This window comes from Sorex fumeus, unplaced genomic scaffold (genome assembly GCF_029834395.1).
Source record: "Sorex fumeus unplaced genomic scaffold, SorFum_2.1 ptg000051l, whole genome shotgun sequence".
NCBI lineage: Eukaryota > Metazoa > Chordata > Mammalia > Eulipotyphla > Soricidae > Sorex > Sorex fumeus.
Window position 1 is genome coordinate 782184 of NW_026606108.1, and position 18305 is coordinate 800488.

Sequence of the window (18305 nt, forward strand, 5' to 3'; positions counted from 1 at the left end):
GCAGCAAACTGGGTGGTAAACCATATTCTTTGCGGGGCTGGAGCACAGCGGGTAGGGCATTTGCCTTGCACGCAGCCGACCTGGGTTCAATTCCCAGCATCCCATATGGTCCCCTGAGCACTACCAGGAGTAATTCCTGAGTTCAGAGCCAGGAGTAACCCCTGTGCATTGCCGGGTGTGACCCAAAAAGCAAAAAAATTTTTAAAAAGAAACCATATTCTTTCCTAAGGGTATTAATTGTGTTCAGATAGTCAATAAAACAATCAACAAAGGAAATTATCAGTGGATTGTTCATCTAAAAAAAAAACACAAAACAAAGTAAAGCAAAACAAAAAGCCAGCAAAGAGTGTAAGAGCTTGTTTTCTGGCCAAGATGAGATCACTATTTCTGTGTAAAAATCAAAGACATATTCTTGGGGGAAATCTATGAGGAGCAATAGGATGGGATTCTGGGGTGGTTTTTATTTTCTTTGTGCTTTCCTGTAAGTATAACAAAAGAAAGTTGAGAGAGAAGAGGATGGGGTGAAGTATCAGAAGGCGCAAAACAACTTGGAAGTGAGTCTTTGGAATTAAGCACAGTGCTGAACTCACTGTTGTGCAGGTATCTGTTGAACTGAGTTAAATTGGAGCTTGGTCTTGGCATCAGACTAGCCGTTGTCCTCTTTTTTACAGAGCAAAGTGCTGAAGTTCAGGCATCAGGAAATGCAGTCCATCAAGTTCTCATAGTTCCTTGGTCTGTGCGTGCACTTTAACTTCCTGTTCCCATTTTTTCATACAATTCTCAATGGGCAGCTACAGGTTAACCATAGTTATGGTGTGAGTGGTACTAAGAGCTTTGTTAACAATTGCTAGTGGTATTGTTACTGCAAAGTGCTCTTTTAATGATTTAAACGCTTACTATACCTTGTTCACTAACAGTAATGCATTGTCATGGATCACACAGCACTGCAGCAAACACAAATTCTCATAGGTGCTCTGGGGCAGCAAGGTTGCAATCCCGGCTGTTGACCTCAAAGTATCTCCTATACGTGGTTTAGGTCTAGGAGATGTTTGGGTGAAGGTGCTAGCCTAAAACTATAATAAGATATGGATGTAACTGGCAGTGCATAGAGTATACATATTGGGTTTAACTACCTTATATGGTTCACAGAGGCTGTTCATAGAGGTGGTATAATTTTTGTTGTTCTTACCTTTTTGTGTGTGTGTGTGCTTTACTTTTTTTTTTTTTGTGAAACACCATGAGGTATAGTTGTAGACTTAGAATTTTTTGTGCATTTATTTTTTTTTAGTCTCTTTTATATCTGGACAACTGGCTCCTCCTCTGTAAAGTATTTTGTGACTTTGATCAAAAACTTTTTAATTTGCCAAACTAGTTCTCTATTTTCTTTAACCATTCTACTTTCTGTACCCAGTGTAGGCTTTTCTGATGGATGTTCTACCCTCATTCTAGCTGCATTCTCTTGATTTTGATTATTTTGAAGATTCTTTCCTATAAAATAAACCTTAGAGGAGCTGGAGAGATAGTACAGCAGTTAAGGCAATTGTCTTGCACACAGCTGACCTGCTAGGCATGGTCCCTGAGTGTTGAGCCAGGGTAATAAGCCCTGAGCACTGCCAGGTATTGCCCCAAACAAACAATCAAATTACTAAGCACTACATGTTAGATGCTTCAGTAGAATTAAACAGAAACTGCTGCAGTACTAGTGCCGCCCGAATGCAGTTATTTGCCAAATGCCAAGGCCAGAGGTTCATCTGAATTGTGATTGATGAATGATCAAATGCACCCTGTGGATGGGTACCTAATTCTGTTGCTTTCATTTCTCCTTAGATTTTTTACCCGGAAACTACAGATATCTATGATAGGAAGAACATGCCTAGATGCATCTACTGTATTCATGCACTCAGGTAATCGTGTCTTCTTAATAGAATTCATTAATATAGATTAACTACTTACTAGGATTAAGTAATAAAGACACACTGAGCAAATGAGAGGTTGCCAGAGATAGAGGGTGAGGGGGGTGATGAAGATGAAGTGGGAGAAAGTCAGAAGGTATAAACTAAGTCCTGGGGGTGTTGTGGAGTACCTGGAGACTATAGTTAATACAACTGTATTGATATTTGAAAGTCGCTAAGAGGGTAAATGGTAAACGTTCCCATTATTAGAAAAAATGTCTGTAGTGATGGTAGTAACTAGACCATTGTTTTTCAACTGCTTGTCTTTGGGACCAATGCTCGTCAGCATGGAGAAAAAGGTTGAACTACAATTTAGACTTTGCTGTGGCAGTGATTGTACAATTTATACATATAGGGAACCATTATTTTGTAAACCTGAAACTAGTTTAATTTTCTTTTCGGGTCACAACTGGCAATGCTCAGGGGTTACTCTTGGCTCTGCACTCGGGAATTACTACTGGTGGTGCTCGGGGGACCATATGGGATGCTGGGAATCAAACCCGGGTCAGCCGTGTACAAGGCAAACACCCTACCCTGCTGTACTATCGCTCCAGCCCCAACTAGTTTAATTTTCTCTGTCAGTTGTACCTCAAAAGAAAAGTTTAGGAGTAACATCTCAATTAAATACCTTTTGTAAAATTAACTTTTATTAAATTATTTCCAAAGTTATTTATAGCTGAGTTTCTGGTATTTAATGACTGGAAACCAATCCCACCACCGGTGTCAACTTCCCTCCACCAGTGTCTCCAGATGCTCTCCTAGTCCCTGCAGACTACCTCTTTGACAGATCCATTTTATTTTATTTATTTATTTATTTATTTATTGCCTTTTTGGGTCACACCTAGCAATGCTCAGGGGTTACTTCTGGCTCTGCACTCAGGAATTACTCCTGACGGTGCTCAAGGGGGACTATATGGGATGCTGGGAGTCGAACCCGGGTCAGCTGCGTGCAAGGCAAACGCCCTACCTGCTGTGCTATCACTCCAGCCCCTACAGGTCCATTTTAAAATGTGGTTGTTGTAGATTGATTTTGTCTCTGTTTTTTGGGTCACCTCTGGCTGTGCTTAGGGCTTACTCCTGGTAGGGCCCAGGAGACCTTATAGGGTGCTGGGGATTGAACCTGAGTCAGCAATATATAAGGCAAGTGTTCTCCCTGCTGTGCTGTTTCTCTGACCCTGTTGTAGTTTGGGTCTCCTGCCTTCAGTATTGTTGGCTCTGTGATTTGGGTCAAGTATGTAACTTTCTGCCCATGTGTCACAATTTTTTTGCATCAGTTTCAGAATTTTTATATAGGATACTATTATCATAACAGAATGATGAGAAACGGCTGGTTTTTTTTTTTTTCTTTTTGGGTTACACCCGGCATTGCACAGGGATTACTCCTGTTTTCATGCACTCAGGAATTACTCCTGGAGGTGCTCAGGGGACCATATGGGATGCTGGGTATCGAACCCGGGTTGGCTGCGCACAAGGCAAATGCCCTACCTGCTGTGCTATCGCTCCAGCCCACAGCTGTGTTTTTGCGAGAGAAGGGTAAGGGGATTTATTTATTTCTGTAAGAGCAGATAATATTATTCTAGAGGCAGAGTACAATCTTCTGTCATTCATTTGGTTTTTCTGTGAACTTGATATTTCACTTGGAATACAGTCTTGTTTTTTAATTATGATCTTTAAAAAAGTAATATATATATTTGAAAACTTTTATCATTTCATTTCATTTTTATGAGCTGAGTTACAAAAGTCACTTTTTTGTTGTTGCTGTTCTTGTACTAGACCTGGTAGTAGTACTCAGGCATTACTCTTGGCAGTGCTGGGGAGTGTGTGTGTGTGTGTGTGTGTGTGTGTGTGTGGTGTGTATCAGAGCCAAAATCAGATTAATTCTGAGTATTGTGCTTGGCTTAAAGTTCCTTGAGATCTGTCTGTGTTGATCGCCTCCTGAAGCTGAGCCTCATGATGGGCACCTGAACTTGACTGGCAGGTTCCTCTGCTCTTCATGTAGCCACTGCTCTGCAGTGTAGCCTGGGTCTCCAGGAGAGGTGAAGGACTAAGTGTCATCCAGTGAAGGTTTGAGTGGGAAAGGAAAGAAGCCAGCAATTATCCAAGAAGTCAGCTATTGCTGAGTTCATGCTTAGAAAGTATGGACAGAACCAGGTGTTCTGGTGGGTGGCTTATGATTTCTTTCCTCTCTTGAGGGGCTTTTGGAAGGGTGAGTTGGCAACACGTGACAACATGCAGGAAGTATTTGTAATTGTTTGAGCCTCTCCTTTACCGTCAGTGCTCAAGGCAGCTCTTTATCACACTGAACTGGGTGAGACAGGTTCCCTTTTGGAACCACAGTGCAGACAGGCATTATTGCCTCATTTCCTCCTTTCCTGTCTTTTGAAGACATCTTGACTGACATCATTCTAGAGTTCTTTAGTCATATTAAATTACTCAGAGATTACACTGATGAGACCCCCTAACCTTCCATTATTCCATTCCTGGGACGTTTTATTGAAGAACTGATTTGGCTCATGGTACTTTATCTTCATTTCAGAAGAGCCCTGAAATCTCTGAAAACTGAGTCTTATTTTATTTAAAACTCATTTATTGGCAAAATCTGATGAGGGTGGGGGAGCCGATCGATAGTATGTCAGATAAGCCTTGCTATGCACGTGGCTGACCCAGATTCAATCCTTGGCATCCCCTAGGTCTCCTGAGCACTGCCAGGAGTAGTTCCTGAGTGCAAAGCCAGGAGTAACCCCTGAGCATTGACATATGTGCCACACACCCCCAATAAATCTGATATCTGAGGAGGATGAATTGAGGTTACTTAAAATATTTTATATAACCATGCATTTTTTTTTCTGCAGAAGAGTAGTGCATTTTATTTCCCCAAGAAATTTTATTTAATGCTTAAAAGTAACTTTATTTAAAATGTTTTGAAGCAAGATAACTTTATTTTGAAAAATGTAAGGATTAAAAGAGAGATGAAGTACACATTGTAGGCTATGATGCGAAGAGCGGAGACTGAGTCCCAAGAAATGTTTTAAATACTGTTTATATTGTAAAGTTCTTCTATTATCTGAGAAATCCTATGTTATCTCTAGCACTAGGGAATTCAGATAAGTAACTTTGGACGTGTACCTGGTCAGCTGTGTTTAACAGCCTTTATTAATAAACTTCCCTATTGGTATTGTGGTTTCTTTTAAGCTGCTACTCAGCAAAGATAACTGGAGTCCAAACAGACTGAGAAAACTTTCTTTTATAAGTACAACTTAAATAGGGAAAAGGAGAAGAGAAAGAAATCTGAGTTCAATTACAGCCTCTGATAGGTACCCAGGAACTTATTTGTAAATAAGCTTGGATGAGATACAGGAACGAAGGTTGGAAAGTGATGCTTACTGTTCGAGTTTCTAAATTTCAGCTGTTGAGTCTGGGTAGGATGTCAAAGAGGTCATTATATTTTATTTATAGTTCTAGCATTCCTAGTAACGAAAATAAGATTAAAAAGAAAAAGGGCCCCAGACAGGATGGACTTTCTCCTCTACTTTTTTTTTTTTAAATATATTTACTTACTTAGTTTTTGCTTTTTGGGTCACACCCAGCATTGCTCTGCGGTTACTCCTGGCTCTGCACTCAGGAACTATTGGAGGTGCTTAGGGGACCATATAGTATGCTGGGGATTGAACCCAGGTTGGCTGCATACAAGGCAAACACCCTCCCCAGTGTACTGTTGCTCCAGCTCCCTCTGTTCTTGTAAGTTTTTGAATCACATTGCAGGATGTTTAGGCAGTTACTTCTGGTGCTACACTCAGGAATCACTCCTGGTTGTACTTGAGGTAGCATATGGGATATCAGGGACCGAACTGGGTCAGTCAGGTGCAAGACAAGCACTTTATCTTCTGTACTATCCAACCCTCTCCTGTGCTTTCATTCAGCTAGTGCCATCCCTATAGCACCTTTCCTGGCCAGGAAAAGTGATTAAAGCCGGCTCTTGGGCCATCTGTGAAAGGGACATTTTCTGATATTTTTCTTGAAGTATGGCAGCCACATTTCTGTTTTAAAGTAGAAATAAAAGAGGAAATTCCTGAAGAAAAGTATTTTTATGAATTGGGAAAAATATATAAGGAAATATTTTACATGTATGAGAACTTACTTCCTATTCGTTGGAAACTATTGAATATTTAAATCTAAGAGAAAAATGTTATAGTTCTCTCTTGAGCATTTTATTCTAAGGAAACATGCATCATCAAAGCGTATGGCTTATCCTATTTCATTTGAGAATATGTTTGGCACTGTGGATGTATAAATTCAAATGTGCTTCCAGAATATTTAATTTTTTAGACTATGCCTTTTGATTTAATATATACAATTTAGGTTCTAATTAGTTATGTGGATAACTTATTGTTTCCTTACTGCTAGTCTGTGTGTCTTGATTATGTCTATCCCTAAAAGTACTGTTTAAATTTTTCTAATTTTTTTTCTTCAGAATAGTTTGGTCCATATATACAGCAGGGTTTGGGGCAGTTCCTGGCTCTGCCTCAGGAGTGGCCCCTGGTGGTGCTCAGGGGACTCTGTGGTGCTGGGATTTTAACCAAATTCAGAGCATGCAGGCACCTTATCTCCTGTACTATTGCTCCGGCTCTCTTTTCTAATTTGTTGATTCTGATCTGTTAGGCCTTACAATTCAGTTAACTTAATTCAAGTTTACATATAGATGTCCATCTACTCATTTAATTGTGAAAATGTGATTAATATTTATATTCTTCACTTAAAATCTTAAATTAAGGCCAGAGAGAGATAGTATCATGGGTAAGATGCTTGGCTTGCTGGCAGCTGACCCAGGTTCCAAACTGGCATTGCATATGGTTCCTTGAGCCCCCCAGGAGTGATCCCTGAGTGCAAAGCCAGGAGTAAGCCCTGAGAACAGCTGGGTGTGGCCAAAACCCAATAAATAAATAAATAAATAAATCCATAAATAGATAAATAAGGGGCTGGAAGGCTGGCGCGATAGTGCAACACCAATCGGGTACTTGCCTTGCTTGTGAATGATCCAGTTCTATCCCCGGCTCCCCATATGGTCCCCGGAGCTCCACCAGGAGTAATTCCTGAGTGCAGAATCAGGAGTAACCCCTGAGCATGCCAGGTGTATCCCCAAAACCAAAATAAATAAAAGCTCTTAAATTATCCGAACTAACCTGTTTAATTGGTAATATGTTTTTATTTGATTGGTATAAAATAATTGTATTTCACAATTATGTTTCACATAATTACTGTGTGAGACTTTATGAGCCTTTTCTAAAATATTTTTATTGCCTAAAATTCATTGATCACAGGAAGATAAGTGGAAGTAGAGAGACTGTTTTTTTTATCATCACACATTGAGTTTGTGCTAGAGCTGGCCTTGGCCTGTTTTCTCTTGATTCCAGGCCAGTGCATTTTGCATTGTAATAGGTGACTCTTTAGGATTATATTATATAAAACTCAAAAAGGCAGGCCTGGGAGATAGTACAGGGGAGAGAGCTTTTCCTTTCACATGGCTGAACTGGGTTCTATGCCTGGCACCCTATATGATCCTTCCTTGAGCACTGCCAGAAGTGATTCCTGAGTGCAGAGACAGTAGTAACCCCTGAGCACCACTAGGTGTGGCCCCAAATCAACAACAACAAAAAAAAAAGGAAGGAAGAAAAGAAACTCAAAAAACTCCAAGATCAAGTGTGGTAATTCCAAGGGAAGTGTGGTGGGGAGCTGGGAATCTGTATGGAATACATTGGTGCTTTATGTTGATTGCCTCCTTGTTAAGAGCACCAGCAAGGGGCAGCTGGGAGGACTAACTCTTTGGCATCTTGTGTCTTCTAGTTTGTACCTGTTCAAACTGGGCCTGGCTCCTCAGATTCAAGACTTGTACGGAAAGGTTGACTTTACAGGTAACATTTCGCAATCAATGCTTAATTTATGTGGAAATAGCCTGAAGCCTCTGCACCCTGGGAGACACTCTCCCATCAGACCAGACCCTGCACTTGCTAGGCAGGGCTTTCCATTGCTCAGAGGGTTCAGCACGTGCTTGTTTGTGCTAAGCTCTGAGACCACATAGTTCCTCCCTCTGCCCAGCACTGTCGTTTGTGTGTAGTAGCTGTGATGACCCCAGTACTGGTGACTGTGAGCCTGGTCGTCCAGTGCTGTGGGGAACAGCACCACACAGTCTGTCCAGTGTCATGAGAATAGCTCCAGGGATGCCTGAACACAGTGCTGGAGGCAAAAAAAAATCCCAAATAATAGTTTATCTTAATAAAATATTAAAAACAAAGAAGTACTCCTGTAGCAGAGTGAATAACTTGTTTGTGGAGGTATGGTAGGAGGAACACCAAACTTGGCATTCCCGGTTTTCATCTCCCTATTAAGTCATGGGTGTGATAACCCACAAACTGGGGGAACCTTAGTTTTCTTAATTCATTTGGGAATGATATTAATGATATCAAATGATATTAACATAGACGAGATACAGTAACCCAAGCACTGTCCTCTCGTTCATCGATTTGCTTGAGCGGGCACCAGTGACATGTCTATTGTGAGACTTGCTGTTACTGTTTTTGGCATATTGAATACACCATGGGGAGCTTGCCAGGCTTTGCTGTGCAGGCGAGATACTCTCTGTAGCTTGCTGAGCTCTCCAAAAGGGACAGAGGAATTGAACTCGGGTCAACTGCGTGCAAGGCATTTGCCCAAACCCGCTGTGCCATCACTCCAGCCCCAGTAACCAAATAAACATTCACTTAATCTTAATCACTTAATCCCCGTTATTCATCGATTTACTCGAGCGGGTGCCAGTAACGTCTCCATTCATCCCTGTTGTGTGCTAGCGTAGCCCAATGGTATCTGTTCGTTCTAGGAACATGCAGAGCCTCAAACCGATCATTCAGGGTCTTGACAAAGAAGTCTGACCATCTTGTAGGTGGGCGTCCACGTGATCTTTTGATGTCCCATGGAATCCAATCAGTAATGGCTCTAGTCCAGCGGTTGTCTATAAACCTCATTATATGTCCAGCCCATCTGATTTTTGATGTCTTGGCAAATGAGACAGCGTCCCTGATTCTTGAGCGTTGACGAAGATCAGAACTCCGGATTCTATCTCTCATTTGAGTGATTCGTAATATTCCAAGCATAGCTCTTTCGATTCCTCTTTGAGAGACCCGAATAGCGTTCTCATCCTGTTTTCGTAGGGTCCAAGTCTCTGAGGCATATGTTAATGCAGGAAGAACAGTGGAACCAAAGAGATGTGCTCGTAGCTGGAGGTTCTTTGTCCTTTTAGTTATTTCTTCAACGTTCTTGAAGGCATTCCAAGCCGCTCTCTTCCTCCTGCGCAACTCAGGTGCCAGGTCATTCATCATGTTGATTTCTCGACCTAGTTATATATAACTGTTGCATTCGGAGATGGTGGTTCTGTTGAGAGCGAATGGAGCGTCAGGAACAAGGCTGTTTCTCATAAACATTGTCTTCGCAAGATTCAGCTGTAGTCCGACCTTTCCACATTCACGGTCAAAGTCGTTCAGCATTTGTGCCGCTTGACTGATGTTTGGTGTTATTAGAATGATGTCATCAGCAAAGCGGAGGTGGTGTAGTTGCCGACCATCTATCTTCACTCCCATGCTTTCCCATTCCAGTCGTCGCATGATGTTCTCGAGGGTGGCACTGAAGAGTTTTGGTGAAATGGTATCACCCTGCCGAACCCCTCTCTTGATATGGATGATTACTTCTTTGTAGAATGGTGAGATCTTGGTAGTGAATCCGCAATAGAGCTCACGAAGGATCCTGATGTATTGAGTTTGTACGCCCTGATTGACTAGGGCTTCCATGACCGCTTCCGTCTCAACAGAATCAAAGGTCTTCTTTAAATCAATGAACGTTAGACAGAGCAGCATCTTGAACTCCCGAGATACCTCAATGAGCTTGGTTATTGTGTGGATATGGTCGATGGTACTGAATCCTTTTCGGAATCCAGCTTGTTCACATGGTTGTCCTTCTTCTAGTGTTCTGCTAATCCTATTCAGGATGACTCAAGTGAACAGTTTGTAGACGACAGACAATAGGCAGATTGGGCGATAGTTGCCAATGTCGTGGATGTCTCCCTTCTTGTATAGTAGTACAGTCCTGCTGGTTTTCCATTGGGATGGAACCTTGCATTCAGACAGGTAGCGTGTGAAGAGCCTCTCCAAGAGGGACAGAGGAATTGAACTCGGGTCAACCGCGTGCAAGGCAAATGCCCAAATCCGCTGTGCCATCACTCCAGCCCCAGCCCTCAGTAACCAAATAGACATTAGTAATACAATTTATGGGGCCAGAGAGATAGTAGAACCAGTATAGTGCTTGCCTTGCATGTAGCTGATCTCGGTTCAATCCCTGACACTCCATATGGTCTCCTGAGCCTTGCCAGGAGTGAGCCCTGCATGCAGAGCTAGGAGTAATCCTGAGCACTGCTTGGTGTAGCCCCCAAACAAACAAAAATTAATGCCAACTAAATAACTGATACTTTTAAATAGATGGAACAATTTTTGCAATGTGATATTGACATCTGTCTTTAGATGTTTGGGTTAGGTAAAAAACAAAAAAACTTCATAGCACTTTTTATAGTTTTGATTTACATTTCCCTGATCACAAGAGATTTCGGACTTCTTTTTATGAGTTTAATGACATTTTTTGCTTGTGTTTTGGAGTAGTTTTTATTTATGTTCAATTTTTAACTGCATTATTTGTCATTTATTGTTGAATTATAAGGGTTCTTTATAGATATTAGATACAAATCTTTCATCAAATATAAGTTTTGAAGCAGTTTTCCTCCAATCCCTGTCTTTTTACTGTCATTATGGTTTCCTGTGAAGCACATAAGTTTTTAATTTTGATGAAATCCAATGTACTTTTTTGTGTGCTTGTACTTTCGATATTCTATCTTTGAAACTTTTGTAAAACTCAAGTCAGAAAGATTTATACTTATTTTTCCTATTAAAGTTTTAGCTCTTAAAAAAAAAAAACAACTTCATAGCAGTTTTTCACTTTTCTTTCCAAAACACCTGTTAAGGGCAAAGCAAAATGAGGGCTATAGTGCAAATGACAGTTTCGTTCATTCTAAAATTTAGTGAATTTGGGAGTTCATTTCTTTGTGTCAGATTCTTTTTTTTTTTCTTCCTCCTTTTTGGGTCACACCCGGCAATCACAGGTTACTCCTGGCTCTGCCCTCAGGAATTACTCCTGGCAGTGCTCAGGGGACCATATGGGATGTTGGGGGCCGAACCCCGGTATGCCTTGCATGCATGGCAAACGCCCTACCTACTGTGCTATCGCTCCAGCCCCTGTGTGTCAGATTCTTGAAGAGATGACAGCTTGGGAGGAAAAGAACAGTGGTAATGTGGGTTGGGGTAAGAGAGATGCAAATCTTTTGAACCAGCCAGTCCTTTGTAAACCTGGGACTTAAAAAAATTAGTAATACATTTTTATCTATGGTATTTTTCTTTCCAGGGAAGTTGTCCTTCAGCCCTGGGGCAAGGGCCAAGCCTTACATGTAGTTTTCCTTATCATTTGGCTTCCTGCCTTAGTAATGAAACTATGTCATAACTGGAAGTTGGGATTATAAGGACTGAGATAACTTAGTGGCTTCTGGTTCACTTCTCACTGAACTCCCTTTAGAGCTGCTCAATTTAGGGCCAGAGTGATAGTACACTGGGTAAGGTGCTTCGCTTGCAAACTGATATCCCAGGCTCGATTTCTGGCACCACATATGGTTCCCTGAGCCTTGCCAGGAGAGATCCCTGAACTCAGAGCTAGGAGTCATCCCTGAGCAATGTCCATTCTTAAGTTCTTGGAGGAAATGCTATAATAGCAACAGTTCCATAATCTTATTTCCTGTGGGGATTTCTGTGTTATTCCTTATCCTCTTCTTAGCAGCAAAATGGTTAATATCTGTTGACATTATTGATAACTGTGTTAAGTTCCATAAATCCTATCATAATTCGGGGTCAATATCACTTGTTTGAGAAATCTGTTTCTTTCTCTGAATTGTGGAAAGGAGTTTACATTGCTTGACCAGATCTTCATCCTTCTTGTAGAAGAAGAAATCAATAACATGAAGATTGAGTTGGAGAAGTATGGGATCCAGATGCCTGCCTTCAGCAAGATTGGGGGCATCCTTGCTAATGAACTCTCAGTGGATGAAGCTGCATGTAAGAAGAAAGATTTTGTGGGTTCAAATGGGATAGTTGCAACTTCTTTCCATAATGAATGCTGTGAGGATGGTTCTGAACACTAGGAATTTTCTTAGTAGTCGGGTTAGTAGATGCAATTTGAGACACTGCTTTATTAGTTCTCTATGTTATTGTCATTTGGAATAAGTGATTGATTTCAGTTTCACTGCTTCTTTGTATTGCTTATTTCCTTATGGTATTTAGAGAAAGATCAAGAATAATGAGTATTTCTGTAACAAATGCTCTTCCCAAGGATCTTGCGATTATTTCCCTGTGAGAATCTAATGACCCAGGGAGCCATTCCCTCAGCCCCAGCCTGGCATCATTTCCATGTGAAAGTGGTACATCTCTTGGGCAGGAGGGTTGCGTTGTGCCTTCAACCTGTATTCACCCTGTATCCTCTTTTTGCCTTCAGTGCATGCTGCCGTTATCGCGATTAACGAAGCTGTGGACCGGAGAATCCCTGCAGACACATTTACAGCTCTGAGGAACCCCAATGCCATGCTTGTGAATCTTGAGGAGGTTTTGGCTTCCACTTACCAGGATGTACTTTACCAGGCCAAGCAGGACAAAATGACAAATGCTAAAAACAGGGTAAATAAGAAGAACCAGTTATCTCTATTTGATTTATATATATATATGTGTGTGTGTGTGTGTGTGTGTGTGTGTGTGTGTGTGTGTATATTTTCTTTTTGGGTCACACCCGGCTATGCACAGGGATTACTCCTGGCTCTGCACTCAGGAATCACTTTACTCCTGGCGGTGGTCAGGGGACCATATGGGATGTTAGGAATCAAACCCGGGTCGGCCACATGCAAGGCAAATGCCCTGCCCGCTGTGCTATCGCTCCAGCCCCCGATTTATATTCTTTTATTTTTCAATATGGCTTCATTTTAAAAGTTACGAACAATAAGATTCATGTATTTTAAGTGTAGTTTGATGAGTTTTGACAAGTGTGTTTGTTAATGGGACCATCACCACCTCAGTTCCCATGTCCCCTCTAGTTGTCTTGTTACTGCTCTCCATATTCTGCCCCTGACCCCAGGAAATTGCCATTCTTATCACTAGAGCTTACATTTTCTAGTTGCAATAGAGTAAGCCCTGCGCACTGCCGGGTTGGCTCAAATAACAGACAAATAAGTAAGACTTCACACAAGACTCAGTTTTTGTCCAAGTTAGTGGTTGAACTGTCACAGTTGTGGGGTGCAGTCAGATGAGGAGACGGAAGTAGCACTGATGTTAGAGCAGACCTCTGGCCCCCCAGGCAAAGTAGCAGCCACCACACCAGGCCCGAGTGCGGCTATGGGCACACTAGCTCTGCTCGCCAGGAAGCGCCATGAGGTAGGAAAGGCCTCCAGACCTGCCTCTTGTGTTGGCGTGTATGTGGTTGTGTGGTGTCTGCTGTCATCTCTGGAAGGGTTTGCATTCTCTTGGTTCTATACTTGGGGAGGAGCATAAGCCTTGCTGTGATCTTCTTAAGAGTCCAGAGATAACGATTTCACTTTTACTCATCCTCAGACAGAAAACTCGGATCGGGAAAGAGATGTTTACGAGGAGCTGCTCACTCAGGCGGAGATCCAGGGCAACATAAACAAAGTCAACAGTAAGTGTGTCCCTGAGTTGAGCCTCCTGAACTGGGACTTTTTTTCCTCTTATTTCCCCTTCTCTTCCATGGTGGGGCTTGTACATGCGCATATGTCTGGCTGTGGTGCACACAGACATCTTGGTTATGGTGCTAGCCAGGAGCCACACAAAAGACTGTGCTCATTGTGGCTTGTGTCATTTTGTGAGGATGATTGTTCTAGTGCGCCCCAGGGCTCATGCTTCTGTCATTGGTTCTCATCAGGGTTTGCACCTCTTTGCTGACTGTGCTGGTAGAAACCATGGCAGCACCACGGGTCACAGGCAGCAGAGCGGTCAGTATCACACTCAGTGCATGTGACAGCTCTGAGGCTGAACTCACAGTCTCATATGCGGGGCAGCATCCTAAGGCACTGCACTCTTCAGGTGCACCCTCAGGTTCTTCTGTTCCTGTTTTCAGAATAATTTTGTACTTTGTTTTATTATTCATAGAGTAATACAAATTCAGAATAAGCAAATAAAACTTAGGTCCCGACAAGAAGAGCCAATCTTCTTTTGGTTTGTCTTGGGGCCAACTGTGTGGTGCTCAGGGCTTACTCCTGGCTCTGCACTCAGGAATTACTCCTAGCGGGTGCTCAGAGTACCCTAAATGCTGAGGATTGAACCTGGGTTGGCTGTGGGCAAGGCAAGTGCCCTACTCTCTGTACTATCTCTCCAGTCCCAAGATGGAATAGTCAAACATGGACCCCTCTCTTTGTTTTTATGTATATGTATATATACCTTAGAGAAACTAATTTCTTGAAAGTTTTGTTGTCAGGGTTTGCACCTCTTTGCTGACTGTGCTGGTAGAAACAGTGGCAGAACCACTTGTCACAGGCACCTGCACTTGTTCCTTATTATTTGCCAAAGTCCAGGCCCTAGTCTAATGGTGTTCTTTCTGCAGACATCGCCCTCAGAAAGCCCATCTGCCTAATTTTCTCCCATGTCCGTTCAGACCCTGGTATTAGTACAGGCCTCTTAAGAAAGCTCTGTGTTGTTGGACACTGGTGACTTTATGTTTGCTGGTCTGAAGCTCTGCATTGAAGCCTGGAGGAAGCCTCTTTTTTTTTTTTCTTTTTGGATCATACCTGAGGATGCATAGGGGTTACTACTGACTTTGCACTCAGGAATTATTCCTGGCGGTACTCAGGGGACCATATGGGATGCTGGGAATTGAACCCGGGTTGGCCGCATGCAAGGCAAACACCCTACCCTCTGTGCTATCGCTCCAGCCCCAGGAAGCCTCTTTGTTTCTTGTATTAGCTTATTTCTCTGTCTCCCATCATGCAGAAGCTCCATGAGGATGGAGCTCTTGGTCTGTTTTGTCTGCGGCCTGCATCAGATGGTGAATGTTGTGGGAGGGATGGATGGTTAGCTGGTCACGGGTCCTGATCATCTTTCACTGTGACTCAGTAGTCATAGTGGTGTGGAGATTAGTGGTTGGGAGGAAGTGAACAGTCTCTTAGGAATCTAGATAATTCTACAAATAAAAAGATAAATGAGGAAAACAGAAAATAATATACTGATTCATCAGTGGCTATTATTTTTGGAATTAAAAACTCCTTATTCTGACTTTCATCCTTATACCTTGTTCAGCAAAATGCTTCTGCGTGCATGATTGCATTTTATCTGAACAGTCACCCTGTGAGGAGTGTGTCTCCTCATTTTCAGATGAAGGAACACTTGGATTTTCACAGCGTCAGTACTTACTTGAGAACCTGGTGTGACTTTGGTTCTTTTCTCAGAGGTTCTTCCTGACGTGTTGCTGGAGGTGAACTTTTCATGTGTGAAGCATGCACTGCAACCTCTGGCCTGTCGCTCTGGCCTGTCGCCCTGCTTCTCTACTGAGATAGGGACTCAGGAGCCCAAAACCCCCAGGCATCTGCACAGCAGAGGGGGTGGGGGAGCTGGGGTCATTCAGGAGGTGCCAGGGTAATGAGGGCACTCAGAGTGGTAGTCCAGGGTGGTTTGGGGGGTCATCAGACTCTCTGCTTAGGAGTGTGCCCCCTCCAGATGAGATCTGTCACTGCTTTTGACAGAATTAGTCACAGGTGTGTTTTTTTCCTGAGGGGATGCTTTCTGCTCTCAGTGGTGCTCGCGTCATCTGGGATCGAACCAAGGGCTCCTGCATGCTAGGAGCCTGTGAGCCATCTTTACAGCTCTGCCTCTGGAAGTGTGGAAGTAGGTCTGGGTGATCAGTGCAGTCTGGCCAGTGGCCTGACGGGAAGCCCCTGGGCTCGGTGATATAAGGTGCATTTGCAAATCCAGTACATGTTTCTGGGGGACTCCAGAAAAAAAGGCTGTCTGTATTATGTCTCTAATCTGAAACCAAGATTGGCATGGTTTGGCAAAAGAGAAATAGCCCGAGCTGTAAGGTTAGCTTTGGTTTTTCTGAAGCTCTTGCCTTTCCCCTCCTCAGCTGTCTCTGCAGTTGCAAACGTGGACCAGGCTTTAGATCAGGAAGTTGCGCCAGCCTTGCTGAGGGCTCTGCAGTCCCCGGCCCTGGGCCTGCGGGGGCTGCAGCAGCAGAATGGGGACTGGTACCTGAAACAGCTTCTCAGCGACCGGAAGCAGAAGCAACAGGTGAGCCATGGGCGCGTCAGGGAGGAGGGGGATGTAAGGATGGCCCACACCTGGCTACACCAGATGATTTACATGGCTCTAAGCATAGGGATCACTCCTTGTGGTGCTCAAGGAACCATATGTGGAGCTGGATTGAACTTGGGTCGGTTGCCTGCGAGGCCAGTGCCCAGCCACTGGACTATCTCTCTGGCCCACTGATTGGGTTTTTAGCTATCCTCAGATAGAGTGTGCATTGCATGGGCTTCCATGTACACCCCTTACTGCCTGATGGAAGCTTCTGTAAAAAACTGCACTTTTGGACCTTCTTTTTTTTTGGGGGGGGGGTCACACCCGGCGATGCACAGGGGTTACTCCTGGTTCTGCACTCAGGAGTTACTCCAGGTGGTGCTCAGGGGACCATATGGGATGGTGGGACTTGAACCCGGATTGACCTCGTGCAAGGCAAATGCCCTACCCGCTGTGCTCTCTCTCCAGCCCCCTTTTGGACCTTCTTACTCTAGGAGTAAGAATAAGTTAAAACACACTGGGCTCCACTGGGTCCCTTGGCCCACACTGAGTAATTATGTGCTTTACGGTGAAGGCAGTCTGTGACATCATTCTCATGTGGGGGTTTTTAGGACATATAAAAGAAACTTTGTTTTTTTATCTAAGGGCACTTATACATTTTACAAATTTCCAGCATGTGGGAATTGACAAAGTGAGCAGTGTGAATGTGCTTATGATTTCACAAACATTTTATCTTGCACAAAACATTTTTCTATTGGACCAGTATCTGGAAAGTCATTCTACCCTCAACTTACAGGGTTTTTTTTTTTCTCTCACCAGGGCTGCTGTGACCGCCCAGTGGCCCTCTCCCAATGAACCGCCTCTCAGATTGAGATAAGAGGCAAGCCTGGGGCCACGGGCAGCCATTTTTTTTCATCATGTTCTTTGCTTTTCTCAGGGAGGCCAGGCTGATCCCCTGCAGAAGGAGGAGCTGCAGACTGGAGTGGAGGCTGCAAACCTCAGTGCCCAGCAGTATCAGAGAAGTAAGAGATTTCTGCTGAGGGCCACTGGAATCTATGTAGGGGAGGAGAGTGGCTCTGTGTTTCTGGACGTCTGAGACTAGGCTGATCACCCCTCACTCCACCTCGAGCCCATTGGCTCTCACCAACTATGAGGTCTCTTTGGCGACAGTAGGGCCTCCCTGATCACCCATTTTACAACAGTGAAGGCATGGGTGGAGTAGAGAAATCGGAGGAGGTGAGAATCAGGTCAGTTGGCAGATTTGGCTGCAGAGAGAGATGAGGAAGGGTGGCTCCTAATCCAGGGCATGAGAGGGAAAAGAAAAAAGAAGTACTAAACAGAGGCACAGCAAGACTTTCTTGACTGTTTGCAGCTGAGTTGTGTAGGAAAAAAACTTGAGAAGCTCAAGAAACTGGTGCTTTGGGCCTCCTGGAAGAGGCGAAGGTGGTGGCTACAGAGTAGATTGGGGCAACGGGGAGAGCAGGAGACTGCTTTCTTCACCAGCTAGTTGTTTTTTGGGGCCGCATCTGGCTGTGTTGGGGACTGAGCCTGGGGCCCAGCCCTTTCAGCTCTCCCCAGACCATAAGCAGTCATAGAGAGACAGCTCACGTGCCCACTGGAGGCTGCTTTCCAGAGATGAGTCTCAGATTAGCATCAGGCTGACAGTTTCCTGCAGGGCACGACTTTCCTTTCTGAAAGGCAATTCTAAGACAATTGCATTGCTGACCTCCTGCTTCCTGCCAGGACTGGCTGCAGTGGCAGCAATCAATGCTGCCATCCAGAAGGGGGCTGCTGAAAAGACTGTTCTGGAGCTTATGAACCCTGAAGCCCAGCTGCCACAGGTGTACCCATTCGCTGCTGAGCTCTACCAGAAGGAGCTGGCCACACTGCAACAGCAGAGCCCTGAAGTGAGTGAGCCCCACCTGCTTAT

The 18305-nt window shown here is 43.7% G+C and overlaps 1 protein-coding gene across 1 annotated transcript in view; it reads left to right on the top strand.

Annotated features, from left to right (window-relative positions):
* The window catches only part of IQGAP1 (IQ motif containing GTPase activating protein 1), an 87680-nt gene that overhangs the window by 33799 nt on the left and 35576 nt on the right, over positions 1–18305 (top strand). The window contains exons 5-12 of the mRNA XM_056124538.1: positions 1828–1904; positions 7794–7861; positions 12032–12145; positions 12582–12760; positions 13685–13769; positions 16206–16369; positions 17313–17397; positions 18119–18282. Coding sequence (XP_055980513.1) covers positions 1828–1904; positions 7794–7861; positions 12032–12145; positions 12582–12760; positions 13685–13769; positions 16206–16369; positions 17313–17397; positions 18119–18282 — 936 coding nt within the window. The remainder of the gene's footprint in view (positions 1–1827; positions 1905–7793; positions 7862–12031; positions 12146–12581; positions 12761–13684; positions 13770–16205; positions 16370–17312; positions 17398–18118; positions 18283–18305) is intronic.